At 43.5% G+C, this 20,148-nt stretch overlaps 1 protein-coding gene and 1 pseudogene across 1 annotated transcript; both read right to left on the minus strand.

The window, feature by feature from the left end:
- Positions 1-176: 176 nt before the first annotated feature.
- On the minus strand, positions 177-19,553 carry LOC105601888 (putative killer cell immunoglobulin-like receptor like protein KIR3DP1; annotated as a pseudogene).
- Positions 11,544-14,646, minus strand: LOC114118065 (phospholipid scramblase 4-like). Its single transcript, XM_027978811.3, has one exon. It carries the CDS (start codon positions 14,539-14,541, stop codon positions 13,540-13,542), a length of 1,002 nt encoding a protein of 333 aa, XP_027834612.2. The 5' UTR covers positions 14,542-14,646; the 3' UTR covers positions 11,544-13,539.
- Positions 19,554-20,148: the final 595 nt, after the last annotated feature.

The raw sequence follows: 20,148 nt of genomic DNA on the forward strand, positions 1-20,148 counted from the left end.
CTTCCAATCTATCTCTCCTGCCACCCTTCCCCTCTGTAACTCTAAGATTGTTCTCTAAGTCTACAAGTCTGTTCCTGTCTTGTAAATAACCTCATCCTTGTAAAATGTTACTGAATAGACGTTTTATTTTTTATTTTTATTTTTTTTAAACTGAATAATTTGATGAATCAACTGGCAAATTTTTTATGCTTTATTGGAATTTTAGAAAAAGTAGGATGATCATAGTCACCTACACAGTATTTGTGATTGATTATAACTTCTCCCCAAACCATGAGATAGATAAAATAGAGTCCTAGAATAGCCAGGAGATTACTAAGAGGTGGTAGGATTTTTCAAGATGATCCTATAATTCTTGGACTCCACTGTTTGTCTCAGAGCTGCTGGGCTACTTTGGAGGAGGAGAAGGAGTTTCCATGCAGGAACTCCTTTAGAAAGAAATCAAGGTCCTCGATTTGTAACACTCTGTGTTCAGAGCATGGGGCCAGGTCAGGGCTCAGCACAGTCTTGGTTCACGGTGAATTCCTCGTAGATATGGGGCTCGGTGTAGGCGTGCATGGGGCTCATAGGAGTGGGAGTGATTTGTCTCTTGGAGAGGGTCCCATGGTTCAAGTGGGCATATATCACGTCTACTGCTGCAGAGTCCTGAGAGGAGAGAGGTGAGAATGATGGACTGAGACGTGACTTTCCAAGGCTCGGCCACTGGGCATTGGAGGGGCTCAGACTATGCCAAGTGGTTGGGCTGGGAGGACTCACCAGCTTGGTCTTCACTGCTTGGTCTTCCTGGGGTTCTCCTTCCATGATGGCAACATCTGCGAATGGAAGAGAGTCAAGGCTTTTTGGGGTGGAGGCAATTATTCCAGACCTCTGTATCTTTGATAGTTAACATCAAAGCCAGAATAAGGCAGGGGTGTGCCCCAAGTTGCTGAGCCTGTCTACACCACAAATCATAAAACAAAGCAAAACAACAGCCAAAAGGAAAAAAAAGACCCATATACAAGCCCAGCCATTCAGGACTGTCCCAGGAACCTATGCAAACCCATGGACCCATCCTACATCTTCTGTTACGGCCCATCCTTTTCTGCATATCAGCAGATTCCTAAGATCAAGTAGGGGAGAAGAACAGATGGTTGCAGTTGAAGGGAAGAACAGGGCTTGTCATGTCCCTGGTGGCCCAGGGATTACAAGCCCACCTTCCAGTGCAGGGGGCACAGGTTCTGTCCCCGGTGGGAGATCTATGATCCCATATGCCTTGAAGCAACTAAGTCTCACAAGCTGCAACTGTTGAGCTTCAGGCTCTGGAGCCTTGAACCACACCCCAGCACTGCAAAGAGGATCCCCCATGGTGCAGCCAAGAGCTGATTCAGCCAAGAATGAATGAACAGATATTTTCAAAAAAGAACAGGGTTCCATGGATCTCTGGAAGATGTTCCCTCAGGGATTACAACACTGGACATCAGTTTTTAACCTACAGGAAGTGAAAACGCCATTCTCTGCTATGAGCCCACCTTCCCTTGGGTCAGATGATGCTGAGCTCACCACCTTCAGACTTACGAGTTTGGGTGGAACACCAGTGACAGACAAGAGCAGCGAGGATGATGCTGGTAGAGGTGAAGGCTATGGAGAGCCCAAGGACAATGTACCACGTGCTGGAGTGGCCTTGAGGAAGCCTTGTTTCTGCCAACAAGCAAACGGTGAAGGTCTGGATATTCACTGCGCACGCTGTGCCCCAACAGACTGGATTTATTGTATCCTTGTGTCAAACTGTGTTAGCATCTCTCAACCTGATCAGTTATGGTCTCCACTTCCTAGGAGGTACCAAAGCATCCAGGAGAGATACTAGCAGTGGATAAAGCAAGGAGTCAGTGCAAGACCAGCTGAGGTCTGAAACAAGGTCCCCTGGGCACTGATGGCGTTTTTCTCTGCTGCCCCATATGACAAGGCATGGTACTTTTGCGTGAATGCAGACCGCATTAATCCACAATACATTTCCCCTCCATCCACATAGACCTGGAGTGGAATCCTCAAGAAGACACAACACTTGTATATCTGAACTCTGGAATGTTTTCTTCATAAAACACTAACAGAGGAATAACTCATATTTAAGGTGCTCCAGAATCACTGCAGATGGTGACTGCAGCCATGAAATTAAAAGACGCTTACTCCTTGGAAGAAAAGTTATGACCAGCCTAGATAGTATATTCAAGAGCAGAGACATTACTTTGCCGACTAAGGTCTACCTAGTCAAGGCTATGGTTTTTCCTGTGGTCATGTATGGATGTGAGAGTTGGACTGTGAAGGCTGAGCACCGAAGAATTGATGCGTTTTGAACTGTGGTGTTGGAGAAGGCTCTTGAGGATCCCTTGGACTGCAAGGATATCCAACCAGTCCATTCTGAAGGAGATCTGCCCTGGGATTTCTTTGGAAGGAATGATGCTAAAGCTGAAGCTCCAGTACTTTGGCCACCTCATGCGAAGAGCTGACTCAGTGGAAAAGACTCTGATGCTGGGAGAGATTGGGGGCAGGAGGAGAAGGGGACGACAGAGGATGAGATGGCTGGATGGCATCATGGACTTGATGGACATGAGTCTGAGTGAACTCCGGGAGTTGGTGATGGACAGGGAGGCCTGGCGTGCTGCGATTCATGGGGTCGCAAAGAGTCGGACACAACTGAGTGACTGAACTGAACTGAACTGAAGATGCTCCCTAAAATTCTCCCCTTCCCCTGCAACATCCATCCCCTTAAGATCCTCGTTGAGGGAGGGTAAGCATCTCCCTTAAGCATGAGATCAGGTCACTCTCACTCTCTTTGTCCAGTTTAGAAGTTCCCACTCCCCAAGCATGAGAAGCTCAATGCCCCCTGTGGGTCTCCTGCAGACCATGGTCTCAAATGCTAACATAACAGGGATGTTGAGGAGCCTAAAGTCACAGAGCTGGGAGGTGGCAGCCATCACTCACACAGGAACCCTCTGTCTTCTCAGAAACTTGCTGAGATAGGAGACCATCTTGCTTACCTTCTGTGGTGTGGGGATACATGGGTGATGGGCAAGTACTTGTAGTGGATCCTAGGGGAAAAAAACCAGATGGGGTGAGCAAGTAACCTTCCTTGCCCCACTGAAGGAGGACTGTTGTTTCTGGAAGCTTGATCTCCTGCCTGTCCTTGACTCTCTCATCCCTCAGAGCACTGATGGGGGAAGGTAGAGCTTTAGGCCCCTCTTGTGAATGCCCTGAGTGGAATCTCCATCCTGGAGAAGGGATGTTGGAAGGAGGTGGGAAGGATATGCCTGAGAAAGACAGCTGCAAACAAGAGACATTCTGCTCCAGGAACGAGTGTCTGTGCTCCTTAATTGGGAAATCACCTGTATGTCAGAGGTGCTTCTGGGAAAACACTAAGAGCAAGGGGCCAATGCAATCTCTGATCTTCCCAAATCAGCCCAGCCTCTCCTCCTCCTGAGTCTACCCTGACCCTTTTCTTTATTGCCTGGATAGACAGGACTCTGATGTGGACCATCCATACAGGAGGTGGAAGAGGGTTGAAATGCTATCTATCATTTTTCTTCCTCTTTGATGCTTATTGCCTCCATTTCTTCAGAAGCCCTGTGGTTCCCTTGAAACTTGTACAGGGCCCCTGAGCTAGAGGCCAGTGATAGAGTAAGATGTTATGGAAAAAGCCAAATGGACTTCTTGGCCAATGTAATGTGATTTAGTGCATTGTGAACCATGGGACTCTTCATGGGTTCTCCAGGCAAGAACAGTGGAGTGGGTTGCCATTTCCTCCTACGGGACTACCTTTTGTCAAAACTCTTCATTATAACCCATCAGTCTCGGGTAGCCCTGCACAACATGGCTTACAGCTTCATTGAGTTATGCAAGCACCTTCACCAGGACAAGGCTGTGATCCATGAAGGGGAGATGGTGAAGGACAGAGGAATCTGTCATGCTGCAGTCCACAGGTCGCTAAGAATTGGACACAGCTTAGCAACTGGACAGCAACAAGAAAGCATGGGCCAGGAAGAGGTTCCTCACCTGTGACAGACAGAAACAGTGGGTCTCTGGAGTGTGACCAGGAGTAGGGAGAGCGAGTGAAGGAGCCGTAGCACCTGTAGACCCCGCTGTGGGCTGGGGTCCCAGGACCCAGAGGGAACTCTGCCTGCGTCAGGGAATGTTTAATGGGAGGACGCCTATGTGCTGTTTCTCATAAATCCTCTGTTCCTTATCAGCTTCTGCCAGAGGTGAGTAGAACTTCACGCAGCTCTCAGGACTGAGGTCATTGTGTGAGACAGGCCTGGGTCTCCTTCAGTAAACATTCCCCTTATGACAAAACTGCCCAGTCTCAATCCTCTTTCTTGAGATACGGATTGTCTCCTGATCTTGTGACCATTATTAATCCCTTGTTCCCTTGGTAACGGTTGCTGTAGTTTGGTTTTCTGATTTTTGCCACTGTCAAAAGAAATTTCTTGTACATCAGCCTTTATATACTCACAGAAAGATCATTAAAGCACCTTTGCTCCATCAGAGCTTGGGTCCCCTTGTCTGTCTGTCTTTCTTTCATTCTCTCTCTCTCTCTCTCTCCCTCCCTCCCTCCAGTTCTCTCTTTCAGTTTCTTATTGTCAACTCCAGACCACCAGGTTTTGGTTCATTAAAGGACCCCAACAAGTGGTGCCCAGAACACAGACACTGGTATTCGTGGCATTTCGGACAGAGTGACTCCAGGCTTATTGAGGTCAGGGCCTATTGAGGTCGGTAAGTACTAAGACAGGGGTCAAACGGCTAGAAAGCCCCATCATTTCTCTATTTTACTTCACCATTTGTTTAAAGCTCAGGGACTTTGGTTTTGCACCAATGAATAGAGGCTTACTTTCAAACACTGGTTAAATGTAATCCTTGGTTCCCTTATAAATGCAGTTTTGATTTAGAAATTTGGCATAATTTTGTGACATTGTACAGGAGACAGGGATCAAGACCATTCCCATGGAAAAGAAATGCAAAAAGGCGAAATGGCTGTCTGGGGAGGCCTTACAAATAGCTGTGAAAAGAAGAGAAGCGAAAAGCAAAGGACAAAAGGAAAGATATAAGCATCTGAATGCAGAGTTCCAAAGAATAGCAAGAAGAGATAAGAAAGCCTTCCTCAGCGATCAATGCAAAGAAATAGAGGAAAAGAACAGAATGGGAAAGACTAGAGATCTCTTCAAGAAAATTAGAGATACCAAGGGAGCATTTCATGCAAAGATGGGCTCGATAAAGGACAGAAATGGTATGGACCTAATAGAACCAGAAGATATTAAGAAGAGATGGCAAGAATACACAGAAGAACTGTACAAAAAAGATCTTCAAGACCAAGATAATCACAATGGTATGATCACTCACACTTACCTAGAGCCAGACATCCTGGAATGTGAGGTCAAGTGGGCTTTAGGAAGCATCACTATGAACAAAGCTAGTGTAGGTGATGGAATTCCAGTAGAGCTATTTCAAATCCTGAAAGATGATGCTGTGAAAGCGCTGCACTCAATATGCCAGCAAATTTGGAAAACTCAGCAGTGGCCACGGGACTGGAAAAGGTCAGTTTTCATTCCAATCCCAAAGAAAGGCAATGCCAAAAAATGCTCAAACTACTGTACAATTGCACTCATCTCACATACTAGTAAACTAATGCTCAAAATTCTCCAAGCCAGGCTTCAGCAATATGTGATCCGTGAACTCCCTGATGTTCAAGCTGGTTTTAGAAAAGGCAGAAGAACCAGAGATCAAAGGGCCAACATCCTCTGGATCATGGAAAAAGCAAGAGAGTTCCAGAAAAACATCTATTTCTGCTTTATTGACTATGCCAAAGCCTTTGACTGTGTGGATCAAAATAAACTGTGGAAAATTCTGAAAGAGATGGGAATACCAGACCACCTGATCTGCCTCTTGAGAAACCTATTTGCTGATCAGGAAGCAACAGTTCGAACTGGACAGGGAACAACAGACTGGTTCCAAATCAAGGCTGTATATTGTCACCCTGCTTATTTAACTTATATGAGGAGTACATCGTGAGAAACACTGGGTTGGAGGAAGCACAAGCTGGAATCCAGATTGCCAGGAGAAATATCAATAACCTCAGATATGCAGATGACATCGCCCTTATGGCAGAAAGTGAAGAGGAACTAAAAAGTCTCTTGATGAAAGTGAAAGAAGAGAGTGAAAAAGTTGGCTTAAAGCTCAACATTCAGAAAATGAAGATCATGGCATCTGGTCCCATCACTTCATGGGAAATAGATGGAGAAACAGTGGAAACAGTGTCAGAATTTATTTTTTGGGGCTCCAAAATCACTGCAGATGGTGATTGCAGTCATGAAACTAAAAGATGTTTACTCCTTGGAAGAAAAGTTATGACCAACCTAGATAGCATATTGAAAAGCAGAGACATTACTTTGCCAACAAAGGTCCACCTAGTCAAGGCTATGGTTTTTCCAGTGGTCATGTATGGATGTGAGAGTTGGACTGTGAAGAAGGCTGAGCGCTGAAGAATTGATGCTTTTGAGCTGTGGTGTTGGAGAAGACTCTTGAGAGTCCCTTGGACTGCAAGGAGATCCAACCAGTCCATTCTGAAGGAGATGAGCCCTGGGATTTCTTTGGAAGGAATGATGCTAAAGCTGAAGCTCCAGTACTTTGGCCACCTCATGCGAAGAGTTGACTCAGTGGAAAACACTCTGATGCTGGGAGAGATTGGGGGCAGGAGGAGAAGGGGACGACCGAGGATGAGATGGCTGGATGGCATCACTGACTGGGTGGACGTGAGTCTGAGTGAACTCCGGGAGTTGGTGATGGACAGGGAGGCCTGGCGTGCTGGGATTCATGGGGTTGCAAAGAATCGGACACGTCTGAGTGACTGAACTGAGCTGAACTGAAAATAATCTCTTAGGATTGGGGTAACTTAAGTTTCTAGAGTTTTATTTAGTTTAGAAACTAAAAAATAAAAGGTTATTAAATTTCTAGAGTTATTACGTAGTTTCTAAACTAAATAATAAAAGGTTATTAAATAGCTAGATCATTTCCAAATAAAATAAGATTTTAAAACATTAATTACTGAACATTAACTTCCTCTTACAGAAAAACTAAAAAGATTTTAAACTATTAAGATGAATATAAATATATATTTATATATATAATAAATATATCTTATGATATAATAAGTATATTCAGCAACCTATAAAATACTAATATACAAGACACTTCACAGTTGCTAAAGAAAAGTAAAATATATACTTTTAATAAAAAGGTATAAGAAATGGCAAAAAAAATGATGAATACAAAAATATAAAAATGGTTTATGACAAATGAAAGAGAACTTTATGTCAAATAGATTTAACTCATTACCCTGAACTTTCTTCCTCTTCCTTCTTACATTTCTCAATCAATACAAATTCTTCTTCTTTTGTATGGGCCACACGTCTCCGAGGTGAAACTACACGACATGTTATAACGCACCTATCAACTTACTTTGCAATAATGAGAACACCTAATTCTATAAAAACAGACAATGGGCCAGCCTATATTTCTAAGCAGTTCAAACAATTTTTACATTCATTCTCTATTAAAAAGATTACAGACATTCCTTATTATCCACAAGCACAAAACATAATTAAACAAACACATTACACACTGAAGCTACAAGTAAAAAATTAAATAAGGGGATATACACAGGAACACTTTTATCTTCCTTTTATCTAGAGCAAACTTTACTAGATTCTAATGCAATATAAGCCTATAGCTACTGTTAATATAGCTTTATTTCTGTTTCCAGTCTGTAAGATTCTTAAAACAAAATAACGTCAAATTCAATGCCTGTTTCACAATACAAAATTAAAACAACATAAAAAAGACACCATTTGCCAAATAAGTTATTTGTTCCTAAGGTATCAAAAGTGCAAACTATTCACCTTCTTTTCAGGTCTGTCTTGAAAGTATAATCATCTTCCTTAACACACTGAACAGAGAGATTCAACAGCCGCCAGGCTGCGTTTCTTTTCCGGGGACAAGGTTAAATATTTGGATATGAGCAGCGTTTCATTTGTCGCGTTGTTCTGCATCAACTTTTCAATAATTTCACTTAGGAAAAAATGTTTGAGTGTTTGCTCCTAATCCTTCACCCCAAATAACACAAACCACTTAAAACACAGTCAGATCCCATTTCTTTTTATATCAGGAAAAATGTATATACTGAATGAGGAAGAAATCAACCCATTAATTCAAAACCACAGCCAAGTAGCAGTCCCCAAACAGATCTCTAGATGATTTTTTTTTAACTGAAATATTTCCTAGGAATGTTTTCATCATTATCACTTTCCTTTCTTTCTATGACTGTTGTTAATATAGCAACAAACTGTTGTTAATATAGCAAATAAACAAATTGTTTATTTGTTTTAAAATTTTAAAACTTACCACAAGGAGATATTTTGACAAGAGCAGAAAAACATTTTGAAACATTAAAGACACCTCCCTTCCTTTGCCTATTTGATATCAAGAGGGGTTAACTAATCAATGGAAATCTAAGAAACTAATCTTACAGGGGAAGGGGTATACTCCTATTTCTCTAGATAGATCTAACTAACTCACATGGCTTCCTCTTCAACCTAAGGGGGCCCCCAGCATTCAAAGTAGAGATGAAACAACAAAAACCCCAGGAGGAAGAAATTCCAGTACAAGCCATGGCGGCTTCAAAAATTTCCAAAAAATGCCGCACTCGATGTCACCGACCTTATGATCTCCCTACTTGGAGACAGATAAAAATCCTTGCTAATCAAGCTGAAAATCTGATTTCTCAACAGGGAATGCCTCGGAATCCTGAAAATATTTTTTTTTCACTATGCTTGCTTTGCTTTCTTTTGCTGCCCCTGCTCAGGCTGACTTGATTGATCACACTTATTGGGCTTATATATCTAATCCCCCCTTTTTTATTGTAGGTTATAAAATGGACAGATATAGGACCAATCGTATCCACTAACAACTCAACCCATATGCCCCCTCCTTGGAACTTGGAGGGGCCCTCTCATCCTGAGAAAGAAGGAAAACTAATTAACATTTCTCTAGGCTATGAAATCTTTCCTTTATGCATGGGCCCAACAAAATTATATATTAATGTTAGTCGACCAACATGGGCTTTTGTCCTGCCTCTGAAAGAGGACTTTTGGACGCTGCTTGGGTTATTTACTGCCCTTTCTTTGTCCGTGAACTGTGTTTATACTACTGAAACTTTAGGGAAAGAGTTGAGGAAAGAACAAAGAACACTATGCAGAGAGTTTACTAATAAGAACTTGAAATATATTCTTGTTCGTTGGGACAAATGTCAGGCCAAATCAGGAAAATTAATGTTTATGGCTAATCATACAATTGTCGATTGGGGACCCCCTGGTATGTGGCTATCTAACTGCTCAGATGATGTTAACAGCACTGTGTGTGCTTATGTCACTCAAGTAGCACAGGAGGTCACTAACACCACAGTGGAGCACTACCATGACAGAGGACTTCTTGGGTGGCTTGATGGTGGAATGGCCCCCCTCATCCTCGAATCATCCTCGATAAACAGATTGGGCCTGAACAATGGGACACCTGGAAACTTGCTGCAAGGACCGAGGAACCCGGGACTTGGACCGGACAATTCATAGGGACCAGTCGTAGCCATAGCAATTATTTCTTTCACTGTAATCAATCGTATTTTATACAAGCCCGTGTTCCACTTCCTTTTGTTGTGGCTATAGGAAATTTACAATTCAATAAGACTTTATGTTCTGTAACTTGCCTAAATTATACATTATATACTTGTCTTAACCCCTCTATTTCCTGGAGAAATGACTCCCTTTTGATTCTTTGATCTTGACATAGTCTGTGGTTACCAATAAATCTCCAGCGGCCCTGGGAAGAAGGCCTCATGGCTGGACTTGCTTCCTGGTTACTTACTAAACTGCTCCAGTGATCTAAATGATTCATTGGATGGCTGATTCTTGGCATTTGGGGATTAATAGCTATTTGCACCACTGCTGCTGTCACTGGTGTTGCTTTACAAACCTCAATTCAAACACATAGTTTTATTCAGAATTGGACTAAAGATGCTCATACTATGTGGGCCACTCAGGCTCAGATAGATGAGGATATTCCAGATAAAATACAGGAACTAAAAACAGCCATCAAATGGGTTGGAGATCAATTAATAGATGTACAAAAACAGGTGATGCTAAAATGTGATTGGAATTCTACTCAGTTTTGTGTTACTCCTGTTCATTTCAATAATAGTGCCTACAACTGGGAACAAATCAAATTTCATTTACAAAACATACATGACAATGCCTCTCTGAATGTACAATTATTACAAAAAGAAATCTTTGAAACTTTTTCTCATAGTCTGCCCTCTTCCACTAATTTGGAAACTTTAGCTGAACAACTAGCTGATCAGTTATCTGGGCTAGACCCACGCGGATGGTTTCAAAGCATTCCCCACAGCATCGGGTCTGGAACTGTAATTTTGGTGATTCTCTTGACAATTGTATTTGTCACCTACCATTGCCTTCAGGCAAAGATCGTTAAAACTAAACAAACTCTGATGGTCAGAACTCTTTTTACAAATATTATAAGTAAGTAAGAGGGAATTGTCAGGGAATGTTTAACAGGAGGACTCCTATGTGCTGTTTCTCATAAATCCTCTGTTCCTTATCAGCTTCTGCCAGAGGCGAGTAGAACTGCACACAGCTCTCAGGACTGAGGTCACTGTGTGAGACAGGCCTGGGTCTCCTTCAGTCAACGTTCTCCCCATGACAAAACTGCCCAGTCTCGATCCTCTTTCTTGAGATACGGATTGTCTCCAGACCTTGTGACCATTGCTAATCCCTTGTTCCCTTGGTAACGGTTGCTATACGTTTGGTTTTCTGATCTTTATCATTGTCGAAAGAAATTTCTTGTACATCAGTCTTTATATACTCACAGAAAGATCACTAAAGCATCTTTGCTCCATCAGAGCTTGGGTCCCTGTGTCTTTCTCTCTCTCTCTCTCCCCCTCCCTCTGGCTCTCTCTTTCACTTTCTTATTGTCGACTCTGGACCACCGGGTTCTGGTCCATTAAAGGACCCCAACATGCCTGGAGTGCTCCATGGGGGCCCTGCCTTCCATCGTGCGGGCGCCGAAAGTTCTGCCCCTCCCTGAGCAGATGGAACTGCTGAAAGACATGCTCGGAGCTGCAGAGGAAGGTCACGTTCTCTCCTGACCTCAGCACGGGGTCCCCCTGGGCTGAGAGAGAGGATTTCTTGGACAGACCTGGAAGGAGGAGACCTTGACTTAGAGCACAAAGTAACTCTAGTCCTAAACAGGGGACTAAGCCTGAAGTGGGCAACAAGAGAGGCACTGCAGTGAGAAGCCCACCCACGGCCAGGAGAGAAAGCCCCACAGCAAGGGAAACGCGGCACAGGGAAAACTTCAGAAATAACTTTAATAACGGAGTGTCACTTATTATCCTTTATTTATTTATTTATTTTTTGGTGATAGTAACTAGATTTATTTCAGTGATTGTTTAAAAATTTTTTTATTTTTTTATTTTTTATTTTTTTCAGAAAAGAGCTTGTTTTATTAATCAGTCTGATCAGTTTTACACAATGAAATATTGTATATTTTTATATAAGAAATATAAAAATTATAATATAAACTGTAGTATTAAAACATAAGAAATAATATTATTTTAAAGAAGAAAATTGTAAGAGACATGTTCCTATTGTAAAACCTTTTAATAGAAATTTTAAATGTCATGCTAAAACTAATTTTTCCCTAGTATTAAGCATCAGGTCTTAGAATGTAGGGATGTAGCAAATAAAAATGAAATGTTTATATAGTAAACTTTCTGAATACTATTGTCTCACTTGTTATATCAAATTTCATATATCATTACATGAAATAATATATCTGTCTATTTAAGACTACAAATATCTTTCCAAATAAAATTGTTATCTTAGAAAGCAGCAGATTTTACATTTTTTTTTTTTAGAAAACTAGCAGTAGCATATAAAAATGAACATTACAAGAAACTGGGTAAAACAACACTTATCATGAAAACATGAATATAATTTAAAAACGAGGCACCTTTCTTTCACTTCAATACAAACTTCAATAGGAAATTCAATGGGCAAAGGCTTTCATTTCATATTTAAGCACACTCAGTCTTGCTTCTTTTAATAAGCAGCAGCAGAATACATCCCATTCTATATACTGGTTGTGTTGAAAGAACACAGTTCATGTCCAAATAGGAAACTAAAGTGCAGTAGAGGCAAGTTGATTTATTAGAGTGTGTTCACTAATACACTATGCTTTTAGCTAATATAAACAAGTACAATTTTTATGCTTACTATGTTCATCCAAATAACCTTTACTGATTAGCTATAGATCCCAGAGAAGTAGCATGTTTGCTCTTTTATCACTTTCTTTTCCTAGATACACATTTATCATTTAAATAAAAAACAGCAAAGTAATATTACACAGTATCTGCTTTTGCAGTTTTTGCATTTACAAAATGCTACACAGAATATCACATTTCAAAATTTAAAAGTGAAACTCCAACTTTTGCAGTTTGAACAGCCTGGTTTAAATCAGTGATCTTCTTTTAAGAGAAAAAAAAAATCATCTCTTCTGTGTCATATCAAATGAGATACAAAGGTTTAACAGGCAGTCGTAGAGATCTGACCAAACCTATTTCATATGTAAGGCATCTATAGCCAAGAGAGGTTAAATGTATCAAATGAAAGCTTCTCTTAAGGGCACTGATGTCTCTAAATTGCTCAGATATCCAGACTGGTCATGGCCCTGGTCACCTCTTTTCTGATAGGCTGACCCTATCTTCACAGGGAGTCAGCTCCTGACTGTGCATGCTAGTAAATGAAGCATGGGAAATAGAACCTTATGATATGAAAAATATGCTTTATTTTGTAATAAAATAAAAATTTCCATGGAAATTTTCATAAGTTTGAAAAACAAGTTTCTCATACATTTGCACATGCAAAATTTTCTTGGTGCAATAAAACATAATATTTCTATCTGCCTTCCTTTTTGTTTTTAATAATGAAGTGTATCATTCTTTTCACCTGAAATCAAATTTGTCTTCAGCAACTGGACATGATGGAGAGGAAAGGGTTGGAGATAGAGCCTACATGACTCTATCTCAACAAAGATTGCTCTTAAAAGACCATAATTTTACTATCAATTAGTGTAAGAGCTTTGGGATTCATTTTCTCTTATGTTTAAAGTGTTTCCAAGTTCACCACATATATATATATTGACTTGGTTAATGAGTCATAGTTTTTTCATGATAAACTCCACATTGACCAAGTAGACAGATACGCAACTGAAACACGTTTAGATGTGTTCTTCCACTTACACTCTCAGCCTACCTGTCAACGCTAACGTCCAACAACATTAATCTGCAAGAGCAGATAAATATATTTGTGAATAGTTGAGGGCTGACTATGAGCCCAGGCAACTTTTCTAAATTTTTCTTTAATTAATCATCATTGCTGATGCGTGGTTCCATCAATCATGATGAATGTTTGAATGTTGTGGTGGAGAGCTTTCAAAATACATGAAGTCAATGAGGAAGCAAGCGCCAAAAATCATGGCTTTCATGGTCACATCCAGGTCTAATGGGAAGTGAATTTCAAAGTGGTCAGCATCGCTCATTGCTGATAACACACCATTCCACTTCCGAGTGATACTGCCAATAATGGAAACACCATCCAGGGACAGGATCTCAAAAACAGAATCTGAACCACAGCCATAGGTGGAACATGGCCCAAGTACTCCCATCATATCTTCTTTCTTCTCATTTTGGAGGCTGTACACTGCCCTGCACAGGTTCCAGTGTTCGGCTACAAAGCCAATGGTGACGCCGGGAGGACACTGCACCTCCAGCTCTTGCCTGGCAGAGGGGCAACAGAAGCAGCAGCAGGTACATCTGAAAGGTCTTTGCATTGTCATGACTTCTCGGCCCATACAGTCCATGACCCGGAGCACGAAGGGCCTCAATGTCCGGTAAGCATTCCTGGTGTAGTCATCTGTGTCTTCAGTCACAAAGTAAACCATCTGGCCCGTGTTGTTTTTAATATCGTATCTATTATTAGTTTCAAAACCTGTTATCATTTCCAGGGGTTCAAAATGTTGAAGAACGTGTATGTTGTCCAACTGGGCTAGGCATTCCAGACCCGGAGGACAGTGTGGTATGGGAGTTGGCACTGGCATCCATACTACTGGAGCAGAAAGTTGTGGTGCAGGATATTTTCCAGGCTGGTATTGGATGGGGCAGATACTTCCAGTCTGCATGTACAGGGGGAAGGTACTGGGCTGATGTGGACCATAGTATCCCATAGGCAAGCCTCCTGGGTAGCCTGCAGGTAGAGGGATAGCTGGTCCAGGAGGCCCTGGTACAAAACTGGAACTGTACTCAGGAGGGGCACCAGGCCTTGGATCAGGTGACTTTATTTGATTCTCTGTTTCATCTGCAGGTTGCTTAGGAGCTGTGGGGACTATATCAGACATTTTGAAGAATTCCAATCAAACCGCCCGGCCGGCCGTCCGCTCGGCATCCGGGACGCCGGGCCCAGGGTCTGATGTTATCCGCGGAGGAAGACTAAGGGGCGGGTTGGAAAAACTAAAAATTTTTTTAAAATTTTACTTTATAATACTGTATTGATTTTGCCATACATCAACATGAATGTGCCACGTGTGTACATGAGTTCCCAATCCACACCCCTTCCACCTCCCTCCCCGTACCGTCTCTCTGGGTCATCCCAGTGCACCAGCCGCAAGCATCCTGTATCCTGCATCGAACCTAGACTGGCGATTCGTTTCTTACATGATATTATACATGTTTCAATGCCATTCTCCCAAATCATCCCACCCTCTCCCTCTCCCACAAAGTCCAAAAGTTTGCTCTATACATCTGTGTCTTTTTTCCTGACTTGCATACAGGGTTATTGTTACCATCTTTCTAAATTCTGTATATATGTGTCAGTATACCATATTGGTGTTTTTCTTTCTGGCTTACTTCACTCTGTATAATCGGCTGCAGTTTCATCCACCTCATTAGAACTGATTCAAATGTATTCTTTTTAATGGCTGAGTAATACTCCATTGTGTGTATGTATCACAGCTTTCTTATCCATTCATCTGCTGATGGACATCTAGGTTGCTTCCATGTCCTGGCGATTATAAACAGTGCTGCGATGAACATTGGGGTACATGTGTCTCTTTCAATTCTGGTTTCCTCGGTGTGTATGCCCAGCAGCGGGATTGCTGGGTCATAAGGCAGTTCTATTCCCAATTTTTTAAGGAATCTCCACACTGTTCTCCATAGTGGCTGTACTAGTTTGCATTCCCACCAACAGTGTAAGAGAGTTCCCTTTTCTCCACACCCTCTCCAGCATGTATTGCTTGTAGACTTTTGGATCGCAGCCATTCTGACTGGTGTGAAATGGTACCTCATTGTGGTCTTGATTTGCGTTTCTCTGATAATGAGTGATGTTGAGCATCTTTTCATGTGTTTGTTAGCCATCTGTATGTCTTCTTTGGAGAAATGTCTATTTAGTTCTTTGGCCCATTTTTTGATTGGGTCATTTATTTTTCTGGAATTGAGCTGCATGAGTTGCTTGTATATTTTTGAGATTAGTTGTTTGTCAGTTGCTTCATTTGCTATTATTTTCTCCAATTCTGAAGGCTGTCTTTTCACCCTGCTTATATATATATAGGAACAACTGAAACACTCTAATGTACAGCAGCAATTAGCAACATCAAAAATCAACTAGACTTCAACAACATAAATAAGAAAAATATATACTCTAAAAATCAGTGAGATGTGTGGCTGTCATGAAAAACGGAACCTAGTAGCTACTGCTGGGACCATCAGAAAACATGGTATTGACTCAGAAGCAGACATTATGGAGTGGAAATTGCCAGAATCTTACAGGATCTTTGACCAGCTCATTCTTGAGGGCGTGTTCAGCGCTGCCCTGTCCACCCCCAGGGGCTGGAAGGGACTCTTTAGCGGTGATGGTTGGAGGGACCACTCCCCCCTCTTTGTGCAGGAGGACCTGTTAAACCCTGAGGCTGAGCAACTTCAGGGTGTCAGCCTCCATCTTGATCACCCAGGGGCTGGACTGCAGAGCATCTGGTACCGCAGTGTGCTGCTGACAGAGGAAGGGAGCTCTGACATGAAAGCGGGAAACCAACCCCTTAACCAGCCATCGTTGGCTGCCTGAGCAGGGAACTGCCCGCATCCCTGCTCTGGTACAGTTTTCTCCGTGGGTCGTTCTTTCACATTCTTGCTCCTTCGGTCTGTCACCGGCTGTGTCTTCCCCTTAGCACACAGCAGGGATTCTGTTCTCTTCTCCCTCTGCATTCACACCTCCTCTCTCTGGTTTGTTCCCTCTCCCGAATTTGTGAGTGTCTCTGCACGCCTGTCATTCTCTCCCGGTACTGATGCTAGACTGGACACCAGACCTTCTGTGACACAGAGAGCAGAAGGGACTGGTCTGGCCACACTCACCTGTGATCACGATGTCCATGGGGTTGCTGGGGGCTGACCACTCATAGGGGGAGTGTCTTAGAGAGCCATAGCATCTGTAGGTGCCCACACTCGCCAAAGTCATGGGGCCAATGGAGAAGTCAGCTGGGGCATGCCCACCAGTGAGCGTCTCTCTACGTCTCTGGAAATGCCCTGTGCTGCTTTTTTTGTGCAGGATAAATTTGTCAGGCAGCAGCAGTGAGTGATAGTGGAGGGTCACATTCTCTCCCGACCGCACGTGTGGGCCTGGGTGTGCTGAGATAGCGGGTTTTGTGAACACAGCTAGGAGCAAAGAGGTTGTGAGCTTCAGTGAGTCACCTCGCCTCGGTGCTATTCTTGACATCTGAAGGTGTGAAAAATGTCTGTGAACCATCAAAGCCAATTACCCTTCCTGTCTGTTCTGTTGCATTTTCTTTAGCCTTATTCTCGGGCTCTTGCTCATGCTTTTCTGTTTCTCTTTGCTCAAGACCTCCAGCCTCCTCTGTGTTTATTCTAAGCTGTTTAGCTGTTGGGTCTGCTCTAAGCTTCATGCATACATACTCAATCACTTCGGTTGTGTCTGACTCTGTGGGGCCCCATGGACTGTAGCTTGCCATGCTCTTCTGTCTGTGGGATTCTCCTAGGTGAGAACACTGGAGTGGTTTGCCATGCTCTCAGCTCCATCCCATCCTTAATATGCATTTCAGGGGCTGGTTGGTTCTGAGGATTCATACTCTGGCTCCCTTCACACATATCTCCTAAAACGTGGGTGATGACGGGCATGAGATTGGGAAGGAGATGGAGAAGAAAGGGAACATTTCCCATCTGTGACTCCCATCTCATGCCTCTGGAGAAATTCTTGGGTTGACTTGGTCTTAACTGAGACCCCAGCTCCTTCATATGGGATTACAGCTCCGTAATGGGTGGCAGGTGCTGGATCGGGGTCTCGCCTTGGCCTCCCAGCTGGCAGGCAGTGGCTTCATCCTGTCTAACTAATGCCTAAGGAGGCTCCTCCTTCCTGTGCTGGGGGAACACCTCCCTCTATTTAACATCCTGAGTTTAAACTCTCAGAGTCTGTTCTCTTTCCATGGTTCAGTCCTGGCTGGGAATCCTGAGGACATCTATGGGTGCACTGCCACGTGGACCTAGGATAGGATTGCCTGCAGGCACGGGTGTCCCCAGCAGGGCTGGACCTCTCCTACCTGTGACCACTATCTGCAGGGGTTCACTGACATTGGACTGCACAGGGACAGACCTGTAGAATCCAGAAAACACGTAGGACCGGGCATGTTCTCTGGTCACTGGGCCAAGGGTGAAGTTATTGAAATCATGTCCCTGGAGCTTGGGCAAACTGGTCCCAACTCCTTTGAACAGTCTGAATATTCAAATGGAGGGCCAGAGTGACACCAAAGAGTCAAAGTCTGTCCTAAGTTAACCATGGGTCTTGGCCAGGCTGACAAAGAGGGCTTGTCATATTCACCTAGCAGAGAAGGAGGCAGAGGCTTTGAGAGGAAAATAAGAACAGTCTCCTCTCCCCACTGCCCCCATGGACACTTCCCCTTCAATTCTTCCAACTCTCCTCCCCTAAAGTGCATCACCCTGATGCTCAAGGGCACTTGGGACTTGGGGACAGACAGAGACACAGTTAACCCAGGATGGACATCATGGAGATTCTAAGCATATGATTCTCAGAAGTGATTCTTATCACTCCTTGGGTTGAGAAAATGTTGAAAAACTTTCTCTCAAAACACAAAACACTGGGGATTCCCTGTTGGTCCAGTGGTTAGGACTCAGCACTTTCTCTGCCAAGGGCCCGGGTTGATCCTTGATGAGGGAACTAAGATCCCGCAAGTTGCACGATGCAGCCAAAAGAAAACATCACAGAAAAACTGATGCCTGGAAAAGAAGTGAAAGGACTTCCGTGTTGCATTTCTTGTAGCTCAAAATGGTAAAGAATCTTCCTGCAATGGAGAACAGGGTACAATCCCTGAGCTGGCAAGATCACCTGGGCAAGGCAATGGCAACCACCTATAGTATTCTTGCCTGGAGAATCCCAAGGACAGAGGAGCCTGGTGAGCTACAGTCCTTGGGTTCCAGAGAGTCGGAGATGACCGAGTGACTAACACTAACACAATTAAGCAGTGAAAAAGCCACTTGCCTGCAAAGAAGGAAGTAAACCTTGACCCTGGCTCCTTTGTGAGCTAAACTGCATCTAATCTGTGACAAGGCCCAGGAGGCCCTGCCTGATGGCCAGCCCCTTCCCTGGGGTCAGGTCTAGCGGGCACTCCTGCAGATCCTGTTGTTAAGGCACAGTTGGAGATGCCACAAGCCACCTTGTTGGAGAGGGGTCTGTGGGGTGCAGCCTCCTGCTCCCCTCTCATGATAGAAATGGCACTCGATGGTCCTGGCACCCTTCTCGAGGATTTGGAATGTCCCTTCAGATCCAGAGTCCAGAGCTGGGCTAACCTCTGGGGAGAGTGAAGATGAGTATCAAGGCAAATAGGAGGACCTGGGATCCACAGGGCATGCGGCTCTCACCGTACTGACAGGGGTCTCACCCCAGTTCCCCAGCATCCTCTGCCTCAGCCCCAACTGCTCTGCTCAACAGAGAAATAAGGGATGGGGAGGACTCACCCACAGCTGCCCAGATCCTCAGACTCACACAGAATCCTAGGAGGAAAACCCCGTCAGAGATGGCTTGTTCAGATGGACCCCATGCTCCTTGCACCCTCATCCAGGGAGCCTGGGCAGTGGTGTGAGGACCCCCCGATTTCCACCATAACCCTCTCCAATCGTGTCTTTCCAGACTCACCTAGACTCAGGTGGCTGAGGAGTGTGGGACACGTGGCTCTGCTTCTGTGAGACAGGAGGCAGAGCTGAGCAAAGCTGACTGAGTCACAGGATGTGGAAGGCGGGTGGTGCTGTTGGTACAGTCAGCCTGGTTCATGTCACATGGGAAGATGGCCAGCCTCTTCTCAGGCCAGCGATGGAAGTCTGACCTGAGCTGCATCATGGAACATGCCTCATGACCCGAGCATCACTTTTTGTTTCCCTAAACACTATAAACATAGGAGGATTTGAGCAGGTCTTGCTGCCTTTAGGAAGTAGAACAGGTGATTCAGTTATAGCATGCAGGATGCTTTTCCCAGGCTCATGATAAATCTCATTAACCTTAACTCTTCACAGAAGACAAACTACATGTTCCCACCTTGTATGTCAGGCTCAGTGCAGGTTGCCAATTAAAGACTCATTAATAGAGACATTGATTCTTCATTTTTATAAGAGGAGACATGCATATTAAAGCTTTTAGAAAATTAAAAAAAATTCTATAGTGGTGTATATGTGATTAAGAAACTAACTGTGTTGGTTTCAGGTATACCACAAGGTGATTCAGTTATATATGCATCTATTGCTTTTCAAAGTCTTTTCGCACTTACGTAGTTACAGAATATTAAGCAGAGTTCCCTATGCTGTACAGTAGGTCCTTGTTGGTCATCCATTTTAAATATAGCCGTGTGTATACGTCGAACCCAAGCTGCCAATCTATCCCTCCCCCCAGCCACCATCCCCCGCCCCCCCCCCGGTAACTGTAAGGTCATTCTCTG

The sequence above is a fragment of the Ovis aries genome, chromosome 14, assembly GCF_016772045.2.
Source record: "Ovis aries strain OAR_USU_Benz2616 breed Rambouillet chromosome 14, ARS-UI_Ramb_v3.0, whole genome shotgun sequence".
Taxonomy (NCBI): domain Eukaryota; kingdom Metazoa; phylum Chordata; class Mammalia; order Artiodactyla; family Bovidae; genus Ovis; species Ovis aries.